Source organism: Eublepharis macularius, chromosome 16 (genome assembly GCF_028583425.1).
Source record: "Eublepharis macularius isolate TG4126 chromosome 16, MPM_Emac_v1.0, whole genome shotgun sequence".
Lineage (NCBI taxonomy): Eukaryota > Metazoa > Chordata > Lepidosauria > Squamata > Eublepharidae > Eublepharis > Eublepharis macularius.
The window spans coordinates 31,906,965-31,920,923 of NC_072805.1; the positions used below are offsets into that span (position 1 = coordinate 31,906,965).

The 13,959-nt window shown below is 44.9% G+C and overlaps 1 protein-coding gene across 1 annotated transcript; it reads left to right on the top strand.

The window, feature by feature from the left end:
- The first annotated feature begins 82 nt into the window (after window positions 1-82).
- Window positions 83-11,370, top strand: LOC129343850 (C-factor-like). Its single transcript, XM_055000233.1, has 6 exons — window positions 83-307; window positions 561-612; window positions 2,634-2,821; window positions 5,197-5,355; window positions 5,719-5,829; window positions 11,068-11,370. Exons 1-6 carry the CDS (start codon window positions 167-169, stop codon window positions 11,185-11,187), a joined length of 771 nt encoding a protein of 256 aa, XP_054856208.1. The 5' UTR covers window positions 83-166; the 3' UTR covers window positions 11,188-11,370.
- Window positions 11,371-13,959: the final 2,589 nt, after the last annotated feature.

Consider the following 13,959-nt stretch of genomic DNA (forward strand, 5'->3'; position numbering starts at 1 on the left):
TGTCGAGATAAAGGAGGCTGGCAGTGACTCCTGGGAACGAAGCCAATCACATGTTAAGTGTTGACACAGCAGCCAAGTGACTTATGCAAACCAGGGTGCGGACTGTAGTTCGCTATCTGACCTTTGGCTTTGCTAGTCAGGCATCGGCAGACGATACAGCACCAAAATGCTAAACGTGCGCAGCGTTCTGGTGACAGGATCCAACCGAGGCATTGGCTTGGAGCTGGTGCGGCAGCTGGTGGGGAGAAGCAAGCAGCCAGAATGGATCTTTGCTACCTGCCGGGACCCGGAGGGATCACGAGTCCAGGTGACAGGGTTGGGTATACCTTGGGACAGGTGGGGAAGAAAGGGATTGCTCTGGATGCTGAAGATATTCTGCCAGAGGGTGGAACTCGCTCAGTTTCTCTGGTCACCTTGGGGGTCTGTGGAGGGTATCTGCAAGATCCTTTCTATACAAAGGAATTAACCCTTAACGAACTACTCATCCCTGAACCCTGAGACGTCGCAAATAAACCAGTCTTGCGGTTGCACTACAAGTCTCTGCCTTTGTTCTCTTTCAGGACTTAAAGAACTTGGCTGCCAAATATCAGGGTGTCAAAATCGTCCCAATGGGTACGTGATCGGCCACGCAAATGCTCTCTTCCTACAGATTCCAGGCCATTCCACAAGATCGCTGCACTGTCGTTTAAATGCACATTAATATGAATGGGTTGATCTTTGGCTTAACAGGCTGAGGCTCTTAAACTCCTGTCCTCCACCAGCTCTCCCCCACTTTTGCCTGCTCTTGAAAGAGGGAGAAAACGGGAGTGTGAGAGTGCTATGGACACAGCGACGTCACTTCCAGTTGTTGTGTCTGCAATGTGCTAGGAATTCTCCCCAATCTCTATGATTTTCACCGTAGAGGAAATTCCTAGAGCAGCACATGTAGTATGTGTGCGTGTGCGTGTGCGTGTGCGTGTGCATGTGGGGGGAGAGAGAGAGAGATCATTTCTGGACAATCACCCACAAGTGATGTTACTGCATCAGCAAAATCCCCCCTCCCGATGTTCCATGGGTCAACCCTTGCTGATCTACATCTTCACATCGATTTTTTTCTTTTACCAGTTAACAGCATAGTATATTACATACAACAATCAGAAAAGTACACCTCCTGTTACATGGTTCAATACTCAATATTCAGTTATTTGAGTGGCGGTTGTGTAACAAAAATATATAGGAAAAGCTCTGCTAAACAAATTTTTTCCAGGTTTGGTTACTGCTTAGTGATGATCCTATTAATGTGCCAACCGGTGTCATAAATATGCTAGGGAATAGTAGAGGTCATGTTTCCTGCTTGCATTTGTCATGTTTTCATCTTTTGTTAAGTAATCTAGAATTGGGGACCGTTACTCCAGAAGGTGGGATTTATAGTTTTGGTTTTCCCTTTGGGCAAGTTGATCTGCAAGTTTTTCCATTATAAAATGGTCCCAAATTCGATTTTTTAAGGGTCGGCTGGGCTAAGTAACTCTCCCAAGGCTACAATAGCTGGGAAACTCCAAATGCAGTCAGTGATTTATTATTTTATTAAGCAATTTATTGCTGTCTTCGTTTATATGCCAGTGCTGAACTTCATTGTCCTCACCGAGGGTGCCATAGAGACAACTACGGGTTTGGCTGACGCTGCTCAGTCGCAAGGCCATCTCCTCTCAACCCACCCTACTATAGGGGTGAGTTATGGGCTATTCAGGAACCACCCTCCATCATACCTGATGGCTCAGGCTGCTCGCCAATTTGCCCTACCAATCCCTCTTCCTGCCGATCCGGTTACAGCCTAACTTGCCCATAGACCGTCCCTCCCCATCCCTTGCCAACAAGAATTCCTTAACCAGCTAATCATTGAGGGCTCCAAAAATTCCTGCTTGGCCTCAAAGAGACTGGCTAGGTCCATGTTGTCATTGGGAGGGTGGGTGCATAGCAGCATGTGGCAAATTCCTGCACAGGAAGGGCGAGAAGCCCCTTCTGTGGTGTGCCCTTTGGCCTGTCCCATACCAGGCAATTAGCTGCTTAGCCAATAAACTCCCGTTCCCCGTTTGCAATTCAAAAGGAGCTGGGATAACAGCAGGGCTTTTTTTCAGCTGGAATGTGGTGGAATGGAGTTCCGGTACCTCTTGAAAATGGTCACATGGCTGGTGGCCCCTCCCCCTGATCTCCAGACAGAGGGGAGTTTAGATATCCCTCTGCGCCGCTGCACGGAGGGCAATCTAAACTCCCTTCTGTCTGGAGATCAGGGGGCGGGGCCACCAACCATGTGACCATTTTCTCCGAGGGCAACCCACTGAGTTCCGCCACCTCTTTTCCCTGAATAAAAGCCCTGGATAACAGTATTCCGACTCTGATGGCCATGAATGAATTTACATTGGCAAAGGTGCTTATACACACGTATGCTGCCTATTTCTTATTTGTACACATCCAGTATTTTACATGCATGCAGAAATCAGTGCACTGTGTGAAGAGTCCCTAAGTTGTCTGCCCTGCAAGAGCAACAAAAGAGCACACCGTCAAGGCAGTTGTGAGGGGGTAGGATAAGAGTGCAGAACTACTTCCTAGCTGGTGGCGGCTCGTCTTTCGTTACCTGTAACTTTTTGCTGTTGTAGATGTTGCTGATCCATCCAGCGTCCAGGCTGCTGCAGCCAGAGTCACGGAGCACCTGCAAGGAGCCGGGCTGAATCTCCTGATCAACAATGCCGGGATTGTAAGGGACAGAACTCTGGAATCCGAGACTCCAAAGGATATGTCCGAGGTGTACAAAAACAACACGATCGGGCCCATGATGGTGAGCCAGGTAAGGACGTCCTAGGACCTCTTCTCTTCGTTTTGAAGAGCCCTTAACATTTGGAGTCCCATCAAAACTGGCAGGATATTAGGAAAAACTTTTTCACGGTCAGAGTAGTTCAAAAGTGGAATCAGTTGCCTAGGGAGGTGGTGAGCTCCCCCTCACTGGCAGTTTTCAAGAAGAGGCTGGAAGAATATTTGTCAGAGATGCTTTAGACTGATCCTGCTCTGGGCAGGGGGTTGGACTAGATGGTCTGTATGGCCCCTTCCAACTCTGTGATTCTATGAGTCTCTCTACCCGAGACATCTTACAGGGGGATGCTCAAGTGTAGGGAGATGCAATGTTAGCTGGGAAGCATAGTTTAAAAAGACAGAGCTGAAGGCTCTGTCAATTTCACCTCTCTATAGGAGGGTAGTTTAACAAGACAGAGCCAACAGAGTTTGCTCCTCAGAGTGTTTGTTAGTTTCATCTTCGCCTCCAGAAAGGTAGGCGAAATTGACAGAGCCTTCTGGTGGCGAAGATGAAATTAACAAACCTTCTGAGGAGCAATCTCCGTCAGCTCTGACTTTTTAAACAACCCTCCTCCAGTAAACTATGCTTCCCCGGCTAACATTGCAGCTCCCTACACTTGAGCATCCCTCTGTAAGATGTCTCATGTACAGAGACTCTAACTGTGCAGTTCAAACTGGAGTTACAGCCTTCTAAGTCCACAGAAGCTAATGGGCTCAGAATGGTGTAACTCAGAACCAAGCTACAAGTGATGCCTTACACAGGTTGGACACTTGTCAGCTCACCTCAAGTTTTGATGGAAAATGTAGGCGTCCTGGTTTTACAGCTTGGCTCTCCATTACAGCTGCAAGACCAGGATGCCTACATTTCCCATCAAAACTTGAGGGAAGCTGACAAGTGTCCAACCTGTGTCAGGCGTCACTTGTAGCTTGGCTCTGAGATTGCAGAGCTTTTGGCTTAAAGATAGTGGGGTGGATCTTGTCCCTATCCTACCACTCCACTGAGCAAAGTGTATGTGGGTATGCATGCATTAATATATATATTATTAATATATGCATTAATATATGCATTAATATATATATTATGCATTAATATAATATATATATATATATATTCTACCTTTTCTTTTGGCTAAAGTTTGAAGCCATCCTCCAATTTCATGAACCTTCCTCCAACTTCAGCGGCTCTTCTGTTGGAGCCACTGAAGTTGGAGCCACTGAAGCTCTTCCGTTGGAGCCACTGAAGTGGGAGGTGGGCAGCTTAGGCTGCAAGAAGGCTACTTGGTGGATGGTTGGCTCCAACCCAGTGCTTCCTGGTTTTCAGCTGCTGCCTGTTTTCCTAGGCGAAGGGTCTGTTGTGAAGTTAACAGTCTGGAAATGAAGAGGCTAGCCTGGGCTGATTCCCGAAACGTCGCGCGTCGTCGCGCAAAACTCGCGTGAGAAAACGCGATATTTCACGTTTTCCGCGTGACGACACGCGACATTTCGGGATGGGGAGGGCCGTCTGGAATCGGCCCTGGTCAACCAAAACCCAAAAGACGATCAGACAAACCAAAACCCAGAACTATAGTAACAACTGTAATGTATGCAATGTATTAACTGTAACTGATATGTAATGCATTTTTGTGGCCAAGAAGTAAATTTTTGTATAGCACCAATTTAATATATTTATTGAACATATTTATTGTATTAAAATAGTAAAGAATCCGGTAGCACCTTTAAGACTAACCAACTTTATTGTAGCATAAGCTTTCGAGAGCCACAGCTCTCTTCGTCAGATGCATCTTTATGCTACAATAAAGTTGGTTAGTCTTAAAGATGCTACTGGACTCTACTATTTTGCTACTACAGACTAACATGGCTAACTCCTCTGGATATTTATTGTATTGATATATTTATGGCTTGATATCAGTCTGTGAACGATAAGAAAACGATACCGATGTTATTATCTGGAGGTATCTGCAGTATGCTGATCTGTGAATGGTAAGTCTTTGGTTCATGCTCTAACAGTGCTTAGTCACTTTACTTGTTCTAATGTTTAATTATTTTTGATGAAACTTATTATATATTTATTGGAGTTGTTACAGTAGTCCTGGTTTTTGGTTTGTCCGATCATCTTTTGTGAACGTAACAGTGGCATAACGAAATGGAAATTCACCGATACAGCATCCCTGGTTGGGCTGGGAAGGAGATGAAGGGGGACTGTACCCATCAAAACAGGATCATAAATAACTACCATCTCGAGAAGCCCCTGAGATCACTCGGCCATCCCAAAGATGAGTGACTGGAGGGGCTTCACACTGTAGCTTGAAGAGACGCCAGCCCTTTCTTTGCAGGCCGAGTGCCTCTCCTGGATTATTCCCCCTGTTTTTCCAGGCATTCCTGCCCTTGCTGAGGAAGGCGTCTCGGGAGAGCCCCCAGAAAGGGATGAGCTGCAGCAAAGCTGCGATTGTCAACATGTCCAGTGAAGCAGGCTCCATCACCAAGCTCCTAGCATGGGAGCTTGGACACATCCTTAACTACCGCTGCAGCAAGGTAGGGGCACGCTTGTGGTGCAAAAGCTGGGAGCACTCACGGCTAGTATTGCATTCAGAAGAAAGCATCTGTGCAGGATACACTTGGCCTACTGGATTCACTAACATCAGAATTCAGGATGCAAGCTGTTATATCAGAATAAAAACAGAATCAGAAGCTTATTCACACTTCAGCAGGGAGAAGTCTTGTTCAGGACTTTGTATAGACAGCATTAAAATGTCAAATAAAACCAACTGGTGCTAAGAAAGAGAGAGCACTGAATAACTTTGTTTAAACATATCTAAGCTTCCTTTTGATTTGATGCCTCTTCATGGAACTAGATGGTTCCTTAATCTCCCCATTTCTCTCCTGTTTGTCTCTTAGGCTGCTCTGAACATGCTCTCACGGTGCCAGTCTCTGGGATGGGCAGAAGATGAGATCTTGTGTGTTGCTTTGCACCCTGGGATTGTAAAGACGGACATGTTAACTTCCGAGGTAGGTCATTCATGGTGCAACCTCCTTCTCTCTCTCTCTCTCTCTCTCTCTCTCTCTCTCTCTCTCTCTCTCTCTCTCTGTCTTCCTTCAAATTCTATTCTGCCCTTCCCGAACTGGAGGCTCAGGGTGGATTACATTCTATAAGACAGCACATTAATAATATACATTTTACAGTTCTAAAACAACAATATAAAACAATAAAATATAAAGATTTAAAAAGGTACTATGCACAGGAAATCCAAATTTATTTAGGTATCTTGGGCCCGTATTAAAGTAAGCCTCAGAATGGATAACATTATGATGTCATTATGCCTAATAGAAATCAGTAGTGGGGTCTTTGACTCAGAGCTAAGCTACAAGTGACATCAGACATGTGTTTTTTAATGTGTCAGGGATGCTATGTTACCTGAGAACTATAACTGAAAATAGCATTATGTCTTTAGCGTGGGGAGGCAGGGGAGGAGAAGAGCTTTTCAAAGACAGTTCAAAGACAGGGGAAGAGCTGCCAGCTCTTCCCCTCCCCTGCCTCCCCACACTAGGGACAAGGTCCCGTAATCCTCTCTCCACTGAGATTGCAAGAAAACAATTGCTAAGTTCCTTACCTCCAGCTCTGTCTTTGAAAACTGCAAGAGTGCAGTAGTACTCTTTCCAACGACAGTTTTCAAAGATCAAGATGGGTAGCTGTGTAAGAGCAGAACCACAAGTGACAAAAGGCACAGATTGGACACTTGTCTGCTTCCCTCAAGTTTTGATGGGAAATGTAGGCAGCTTGGCGGAATGTTGGACAAGTGACAGTTGAAAAGTCCATTGGACAGCAGTCGGAGAGCCAAGCTGCAAGACTAGGATGCCTACATTTCCCATCAAAACTTGAGGGGAGCTGACAAGTGTCCAATCTGTGCCTTTTGTCACTTGTGGTTCTGCTCTAAGTCTGTTTGTAGCAGTAGAAAAGAGCACAGCAGCACCTATAAGACTAACAAAATTTGCGGAAGGGTATGAGCTTTCATGAGTCACAGCTCTTTTTTAAACAGCTGTGACTCATGAAACCAGAAATGTCGTTAGTCTGAAGGCCAAGCTACAAGTGACAAATGACACTTGACCGGCAAGTGGATTGAGTGGAGGGCAAGTGAACAGGGAGAAAGACACTTGCTGTTCAAGTGTCATTCATCACTTGTAGCTTGGCCCTTATAGGCGCCGCTGCACACTTGCTCTTTTCTACTGCTACAAACAGAATACTGTGGCTACCCATCTTGATCTTTGAAAACTGCCTTTGAAAAGCTCTTCCCCTGCTCCCCCAAGCTAGGGACATAACACTGTTTTCAACTACAGTTCCCAGGTTAAATTCCCAGGTAAAATTGTTAAAAACATGTTTCTGACATCACTTGTAGCTTAGCTCTCAGCAGCACAGCAATTGAAATAATTTTGACTCAGTGGCACAGCAACTGAAATACTACACTTGACCACCAGGAGTCAATGTAAGCCCAGACAGATCACAAGAACACATGAAACTGCCTTTCCCTTAAATCAGACCATTGGTTCATCAAGGTTGCCGTTGTTTACTCAGGCAGGGGATTTTCAGGGTCTTTCACATCACCTGCTGCCTGATCGTTTTATTTGGAGAAGTTGGGGGTGGGACCTGGTACTTTCTGCGTGCAAAGCAGGTGCTCTACCGCAGAGCCACAACTTCTCCCTAAAGACAACCGAAATCCAGGGCTCATTTCGAGGGGGAATGTACAGGAATGCAGTTCCGGCAGTTCCCCAAAGAGGTCACATGGCAGGTGGCCCTGACTTTCGGCCATTTTGGGCCTTTCAGCCTGGATTGGGGCTGAAATGGCCCGGATCAGGCCTCTGATGGGTGGTGGATCACTCTCCTGCTCAGCAGTGGCCTGATCCTGACCATTTTGGGCCCCTTTTCAGCCATTTTCAGGCCCTTTTTGCCATTTTGGGCCCAATTTGGGCCCTGAATGGCCAGGATTGGGTCCAAAACAGCCAGGATAGGTGATGCCAGGGGGTGTGGCATATGCAAATCAGTTATACTAATGAAACATTTCCAGTGATGTCAAGGGGCATGGCATATGCTGATGAGTTATGCTAATGAGTTCCTCCAGCTCTTTTTCTACAAAATGACCCCTGCCGAAATCAATTTGTACTTTACAGACAGAACATAAATGCTTAACTGTTTAAGAAACCCGTGCGATTCCTTCATACCTCAGTTGTACTGGTTTTGGAAGACTGCAGAGAAAAGTAGCTCTAGAAACTTTTTGTCTTAGAACATTTTCAGCTGTACAGTAGTAAATTGTGTCCTCATAGTAAAGTTTTATTTCTGTAAACAAAAAACACCTGGAATAGAAAAACCACCCCAGAAAATGAATGGTTCTGTTATTGGGGTGGGTTTTTTTAAACCTTTGCCCATGTAAAACAAAGGGGATAGGAAAAACATCACTCCAGGAAAGCCATTTAAGGTACCCTGTAACAACACGACAACCCTTTTCTTCCACAGAGAGAGATGTTCTTGAGGTAGAAAATACCCCAAGGTACAAAAAAAGTTAGAAATTATTAATTTGAGATGTTTTTACATGTTTTCCTTTGAAACTCATGCACATGTCGGTTAGGTAAATAACATCTGAAAGTAGCGGTGATAAACCAAACGCCGTCTTAAAATCAAAGAGTCATCTCTTTTTATAGTATTTTGTGGTTTTCTTCTACAAACCAGTTATCCATTCTCTTACTTGCTCAGATTCTGAGGAAACATCACTTTGATGTTCAAATTCCAGATCATAAATATTGTTAATCAGGGTGTGAAAGAAAGCCTCTAAGCCTTCATTAAACCTGTAACCACAAAAATGGAGCCATTCTTTCACACCTTCAGAGGAAAAGGATAATCCCTCATGTAGGGAACATCCAACTCCCTCAGGCTTTTTGGTGATAGGTTTTAACGCTCTATATTTCCATAAGATTTCTGCTAATACATCTCAATAATCTTGCTATATTATGAATTTCAAAGAGAAGCTGGATATTGGACCTTTGACATTGGATCAGCTTAGATGTATTTCGACTACAATTAAAGGTTTATTTTCAACTACAATTGTGTGTGTGAAGTGCCCTCAAGATATAGCTGATTTTTGCCAACTCTGTAGCATTTTCAAGGCAAGAGACAAATGGAGGTGGTTTGTACCTGCCTACTCTGTGCAGCAAACCGAGTCTTCTTTATTGGTCTACCATCCAAGTACTAACCAGGGCCAACTTTGCTGAGATCTGACAAGATTGGTCAAGCCTGGGCCATCCAGGTCAGGGCCAAAGCAGCTTACAATTAGTCTCTCTACACATTACTAAGTACCTAGGGATGCTCAAGTGCAGGATTGTACGTGTAGATCTCAAATCATGTGCAGGCTGTTCTTGCTCTGTGCATGTGAATTCCGCTTTCATGAGTGCTTCCTTTCTGCAAGTGATTCCAGAGGACAAAGTGCCAAATCAGCTCTGTTTTTGCTGTGAGAACAAGTACTGTAGGCTCCTTTGACTTGCCAATTTGCATTTCTTCAAGGTGTGAGAAAGTGTCAAGATCTGCATTTCAATGAATGGATGTGGGAGAAACTGGGATACCATTAGCAATTGATATCAAATGCATGAATGAATTCACGTGGAACAAATTGAAGTGTGACTGTGCGAGAACAGCATGGAAAGTTGGAGGGGGGACACATGAAATGAGGTTCACTTGAGCGTCCCTAGGTACTTAGTAACCTGTAGAAAGACTCAGTGTTATCCCCTCTTTCATTTTATCCTCACAACCACCAGGGTATGCTCAGAGAGAGCAAGTGGCCTGAAATCACCCAGTGAACATCCATGGAATCAAACTGGGACCTCCCAGACCCTAGTTTGATACCCCAACCACTATACCATGCTTGTTCTCTCACTAAACCAGCATCAAATCATGGTTCTTATGTACCCTAGCTACCTATACTTAGTGGGATGGCCTGTGTTTGGACAACCAACTAATCATAGTTGGGTTAACAATTCATGGACTGAATCGGGCTTGTCGAAGGCTTTCACGGCTGGAGAACGATGGTTGTTGTGGGTTTTCCAGGCTGTATTGCCGTGGTCTCTCTGTGACACTGAGAGATCTCTGTCTTTTGGTGCTACACCTCTGAAGATGCCAGCCACAGCTGCTGGCGAAACATCAGGAACTACAATGCCAAGACCACGGCAATACAGCCCGGAAAACCCACAACAACCATGAATCGGGCTTGTTTTAATTAGAGCTTTCAAATGCAAATAACAGCAAGTTATAAAATAATGTTGCAGGCTATTTCACTTTCTTTTAACCTGCAGGGTTTAAAACCATGGGATCTCACACATGAGTTGTTTGCCTTGGCTTGGATGATGTTGGTTTTTTTTCACCAGGCCCCCAAATCATCGGAGTGCCTTCGTGCACCACACCGATTTTCCCTGGCTTCTTTTGCATTCTTTCCAACAACTGGTTGCTACAACTTTTAGTGAAAGATTGCAGCCAATCTGGCCTGGAACCCATATGGACAGGAAAGTCCAGACCTCTCTAGTCTCACACACATTAGTGCCATTTTCTATGTCCCAGTCCCACGCCACAGCCACCACCTCCCCAACATTGAGAAAGGGTAGTGGGTGCTACCACAAAATGGCTATTGTGGAAAGCAATACCAGTTAGAAAATTGCAAAGTTCCTCTACACCACTGATCTCACTCTTTAACAATCTCAACAGAGAAAGGAATGTTCTTCTCCTCATTGTTTCAGCAATAATAGCAGCCGGGGGGGGGGGCAGGGCTGAGCAGAGGCAGCAAAGGGCAGTGAGAGAATCCTTCTGCTCCACAGTGATCCCAGCCAGCTCTGTCTTTTAAAACTACACTTCCTAGGTAAAATTGCATTACCCGACACTTGAAGAACACGTGCCCAGGAGTCTCGTCTAGTTTGGCTCTCAAAGGTGGTTCCTTCTGAAGTATCTCTAAATCCTATGCAATGCAGGAAAGCCTCTTTGCTTTGGGAACAAAATAAGCAGGCACAAGAAAATATACCTGTGGTACTCACAGGCACCAAATTGGTGATAACTGCTCCAGAGAAACAGTGTTCTATAACCATGGAGCAGCTTTTGCGAATGCTTCTGTTTGCCATGGAGATCTAAAAGTTGTGTAAGGAGGCTGAAACTTGGTCAACCTGGTTAATTTGTGATTCTTTTCCTTGTCTGACTCTCCTGTTTTTTCTTTCTCTTTTAAGGTGCCGTTCGAGTTAACAGTGGACAAGTGTGTGCAGAAAATCCTGAACACTCTTGGTTCTCTCTCCGAGAAGGAGAGTGGCACTTTTGTGAACTGGGAGGGGGAAACCGTTCCTTGGTGAAAAATCTAATAATCTTCTTGGTTGCTGTGCAAAGGAACACATTGGCTGCAAGGGGAGATGTGATTGCCTAACTGTGCCTTCATCTGCAATACATGCAGCAAGGAAGATGGCTGACATCTCCCATCTCCCTTCCAGCGGGTCTACATACTTAGGTTGCAAATAAATCAGCCACATTTGTGCATACGTATTCCCTTACTATGTTTTCTTATCCCCCTTTCCTGTCCAATTCCCCCCCAAAATAGGAAACAGCTGTTAAAATTCCATACAAAATATTAATCTGTTCTCATGGTTCCAAACAACTGTTTAATCTGGTATTACCTTGATATTTTCACAACCCTTTTCATGGAGGAACCAAGTGACATTGTAAGCACCATTTTTTGTCAGATACCTAATTTGTGCCTTTCCCCCACTAAAATGTAATTGTAGAGCCAACCATCCATCATCATCATCATCATCATCATCATCATCATCATCATCATCATAGCACCAATATACCACTTTTTTAGACAGATTAGCGCCCCACTCAGAGTGGTGGACAAAGTCAGTGTATTATTATCCACACAATACAGCTGGGAGCTGGGGCTGAGACAAGTGGCTTATCCGAGGCTACATACCGAGCTCATGACAGTCATGGGAGTCGAACCAGCAGAATGCAGATTTGCAACCCAACCACTTAACCACTATGCTACAGCAGATAGTTGAAGTGCTGTTGAAGCGTCCCAGCTCTAATATTCCTTTAACTCCTACATTATCACATTTTTCAAGTTTCTGATTCTCCCTGTTAGAGTCACAGCATTCCCAGGAGGATCCTGATTAAGCATCCCTAATTATACACCCCAAAGCAGAATCTCTTCTGCTTCACCACAGTTACTCCTTTTTAGTTTGTGGAGCCCTGGCATACCTGAATGAATGTCTAATCATTTCCTTTTCCCAGTGCGGGGAAAGACCTTAATTATTTCATTTTTCTTGACTGCGAAGTATGCTCATTAATTTTTCCTGCTTATCATTGAATGGAGGATTGAGACTGAGAGAGCAAGAGCGAGAGCGAGAGCGAGAGCGAGAGCGAGCGAGCGAGCGAGCGAGAGAGAGAGAGAGAGAGAGAGAGAGAGAGAGAGAGAGAGAGAGAGAGAATAATACTTCTTCTAACCACCTCCTGGCTTTCTTAGATTTTAATCTATGCCAGTGCTCCCCCCTTGCAGTGTGCTTTTCCTGGTGCCCCCTTGCTTCTCTGCCCAATTTAAGAGCTGTTCCTGAATTTTCCCCAGTTTAGTAGACTAGGAGACTGCTTGAGAAGAGCCCAAGAGGCATTACCTTTCTGCTCACCACTGGGAAACCGCAGCCTCTATTGCAGAAGGATGCTTGGCTTGGAGCCTTCCAACATTTTGTGGCATTCACCAACACTTTCTGACTGGACTCAGCACCCGTGCAAGACATTTTGTTATGGTACTTTCAATCTGTTCTTAAAATTGCCCAATTGTAGACAAGTTCAGGGTGGGTGGTGACCCCTAATCTATACCCCAAGAATTTTAATAATGACTGAGAACTGGGGAAGCCAAAAGAGCAGTGGGGATACTTAGGAAGAACAATGACTAGTTCTCGGGGTTATCCCTACATATTAACAGTCTCCTTCCAATCAACAAGTTAGGAGGCTGGCCTAACCTGTGTTATCAATACTGGAGAGTCTGGGCCAAGCTACACATGACGAATGACACTTGAACAGCAAGTGTATTTCTCCCTGTTCACTTGCCCTCCACTCAATCCACTTGCCATTCAAGTGTCATTCGTCATGTGTAGCTTGGCCCTCAGTGACATTATCAGAAATGTACTGATAGCTACAAACACAGCTGATCTTATCCATATAATCCTTTCTATTGTCTTCCTGCTACTTTTTGGGTTGTTCTAGCCTTGGGGGTTTTCACTGGGATTACGTGGTATAACGTTTATTATGGTTTAATGGCTCTGATTATCACCTGCCTTGGAGGCCTATTGGCAGGCAAAAAGCTACCTACAAACATTTTAAATAATACAACCAAGAAGGGCAAAACTATTGGCCTCCCCCCGCCCCCGCACCGTGAGGAGAAACCACTTCATAACCAATTCAGATGAAAGCACATAACCACATTTGTGGTTACTAGGCAAGGAATGGGAGGAAAGAAGGCTGCTGAAACTGTCTGCTGGAGGAATCCAATCTCAACTCCCCTCTGTCTGGAGAGCAGGGGGCGGGGCCACCTGCCATGTGACCATTTTCAAGAGGTGCCAGAACTCCATTCCACCACGTTCCAGCTGAAAAAAAGCCCTGCTTCCTTGTGATTTCAGCTGATTCCCTCAGCCATTCCTGATGACTTTTGGAGACATACTTGTGGCATTGGGGCTACAGAGGATATTCCACACTGTCTCTTTTGAGCACACCATCCCTATAGAAGCCAATCTAAGGGCCAAGCTACACATGACGAATGACACTTGAACGGCAAGTGGATTGAGTGGAGGGCAAGTGAACAGGGAGAAATACACTTGCCGTTCAAGTGTCATTCGTCATGTGTAGCTTGGCCCTCAGTCCCCCCCACCCTTGGATTCCTACTCAGTTTGTTGCCTGGCCTTGAGAGGGAGAGAGAGAGAGAGAGAGAACAAAGTTATTGATTGACAAATAAAGACAGGTTGGTTTAATAAAAAAAACACAGCATTAGTAGCTTTGAGGCAAAGAACCTTCACATGACAGATAGCTGTGAGGAAGCATGGTTGGCTAATTTAATGTGTTAATGTTTCTTTAAAGAT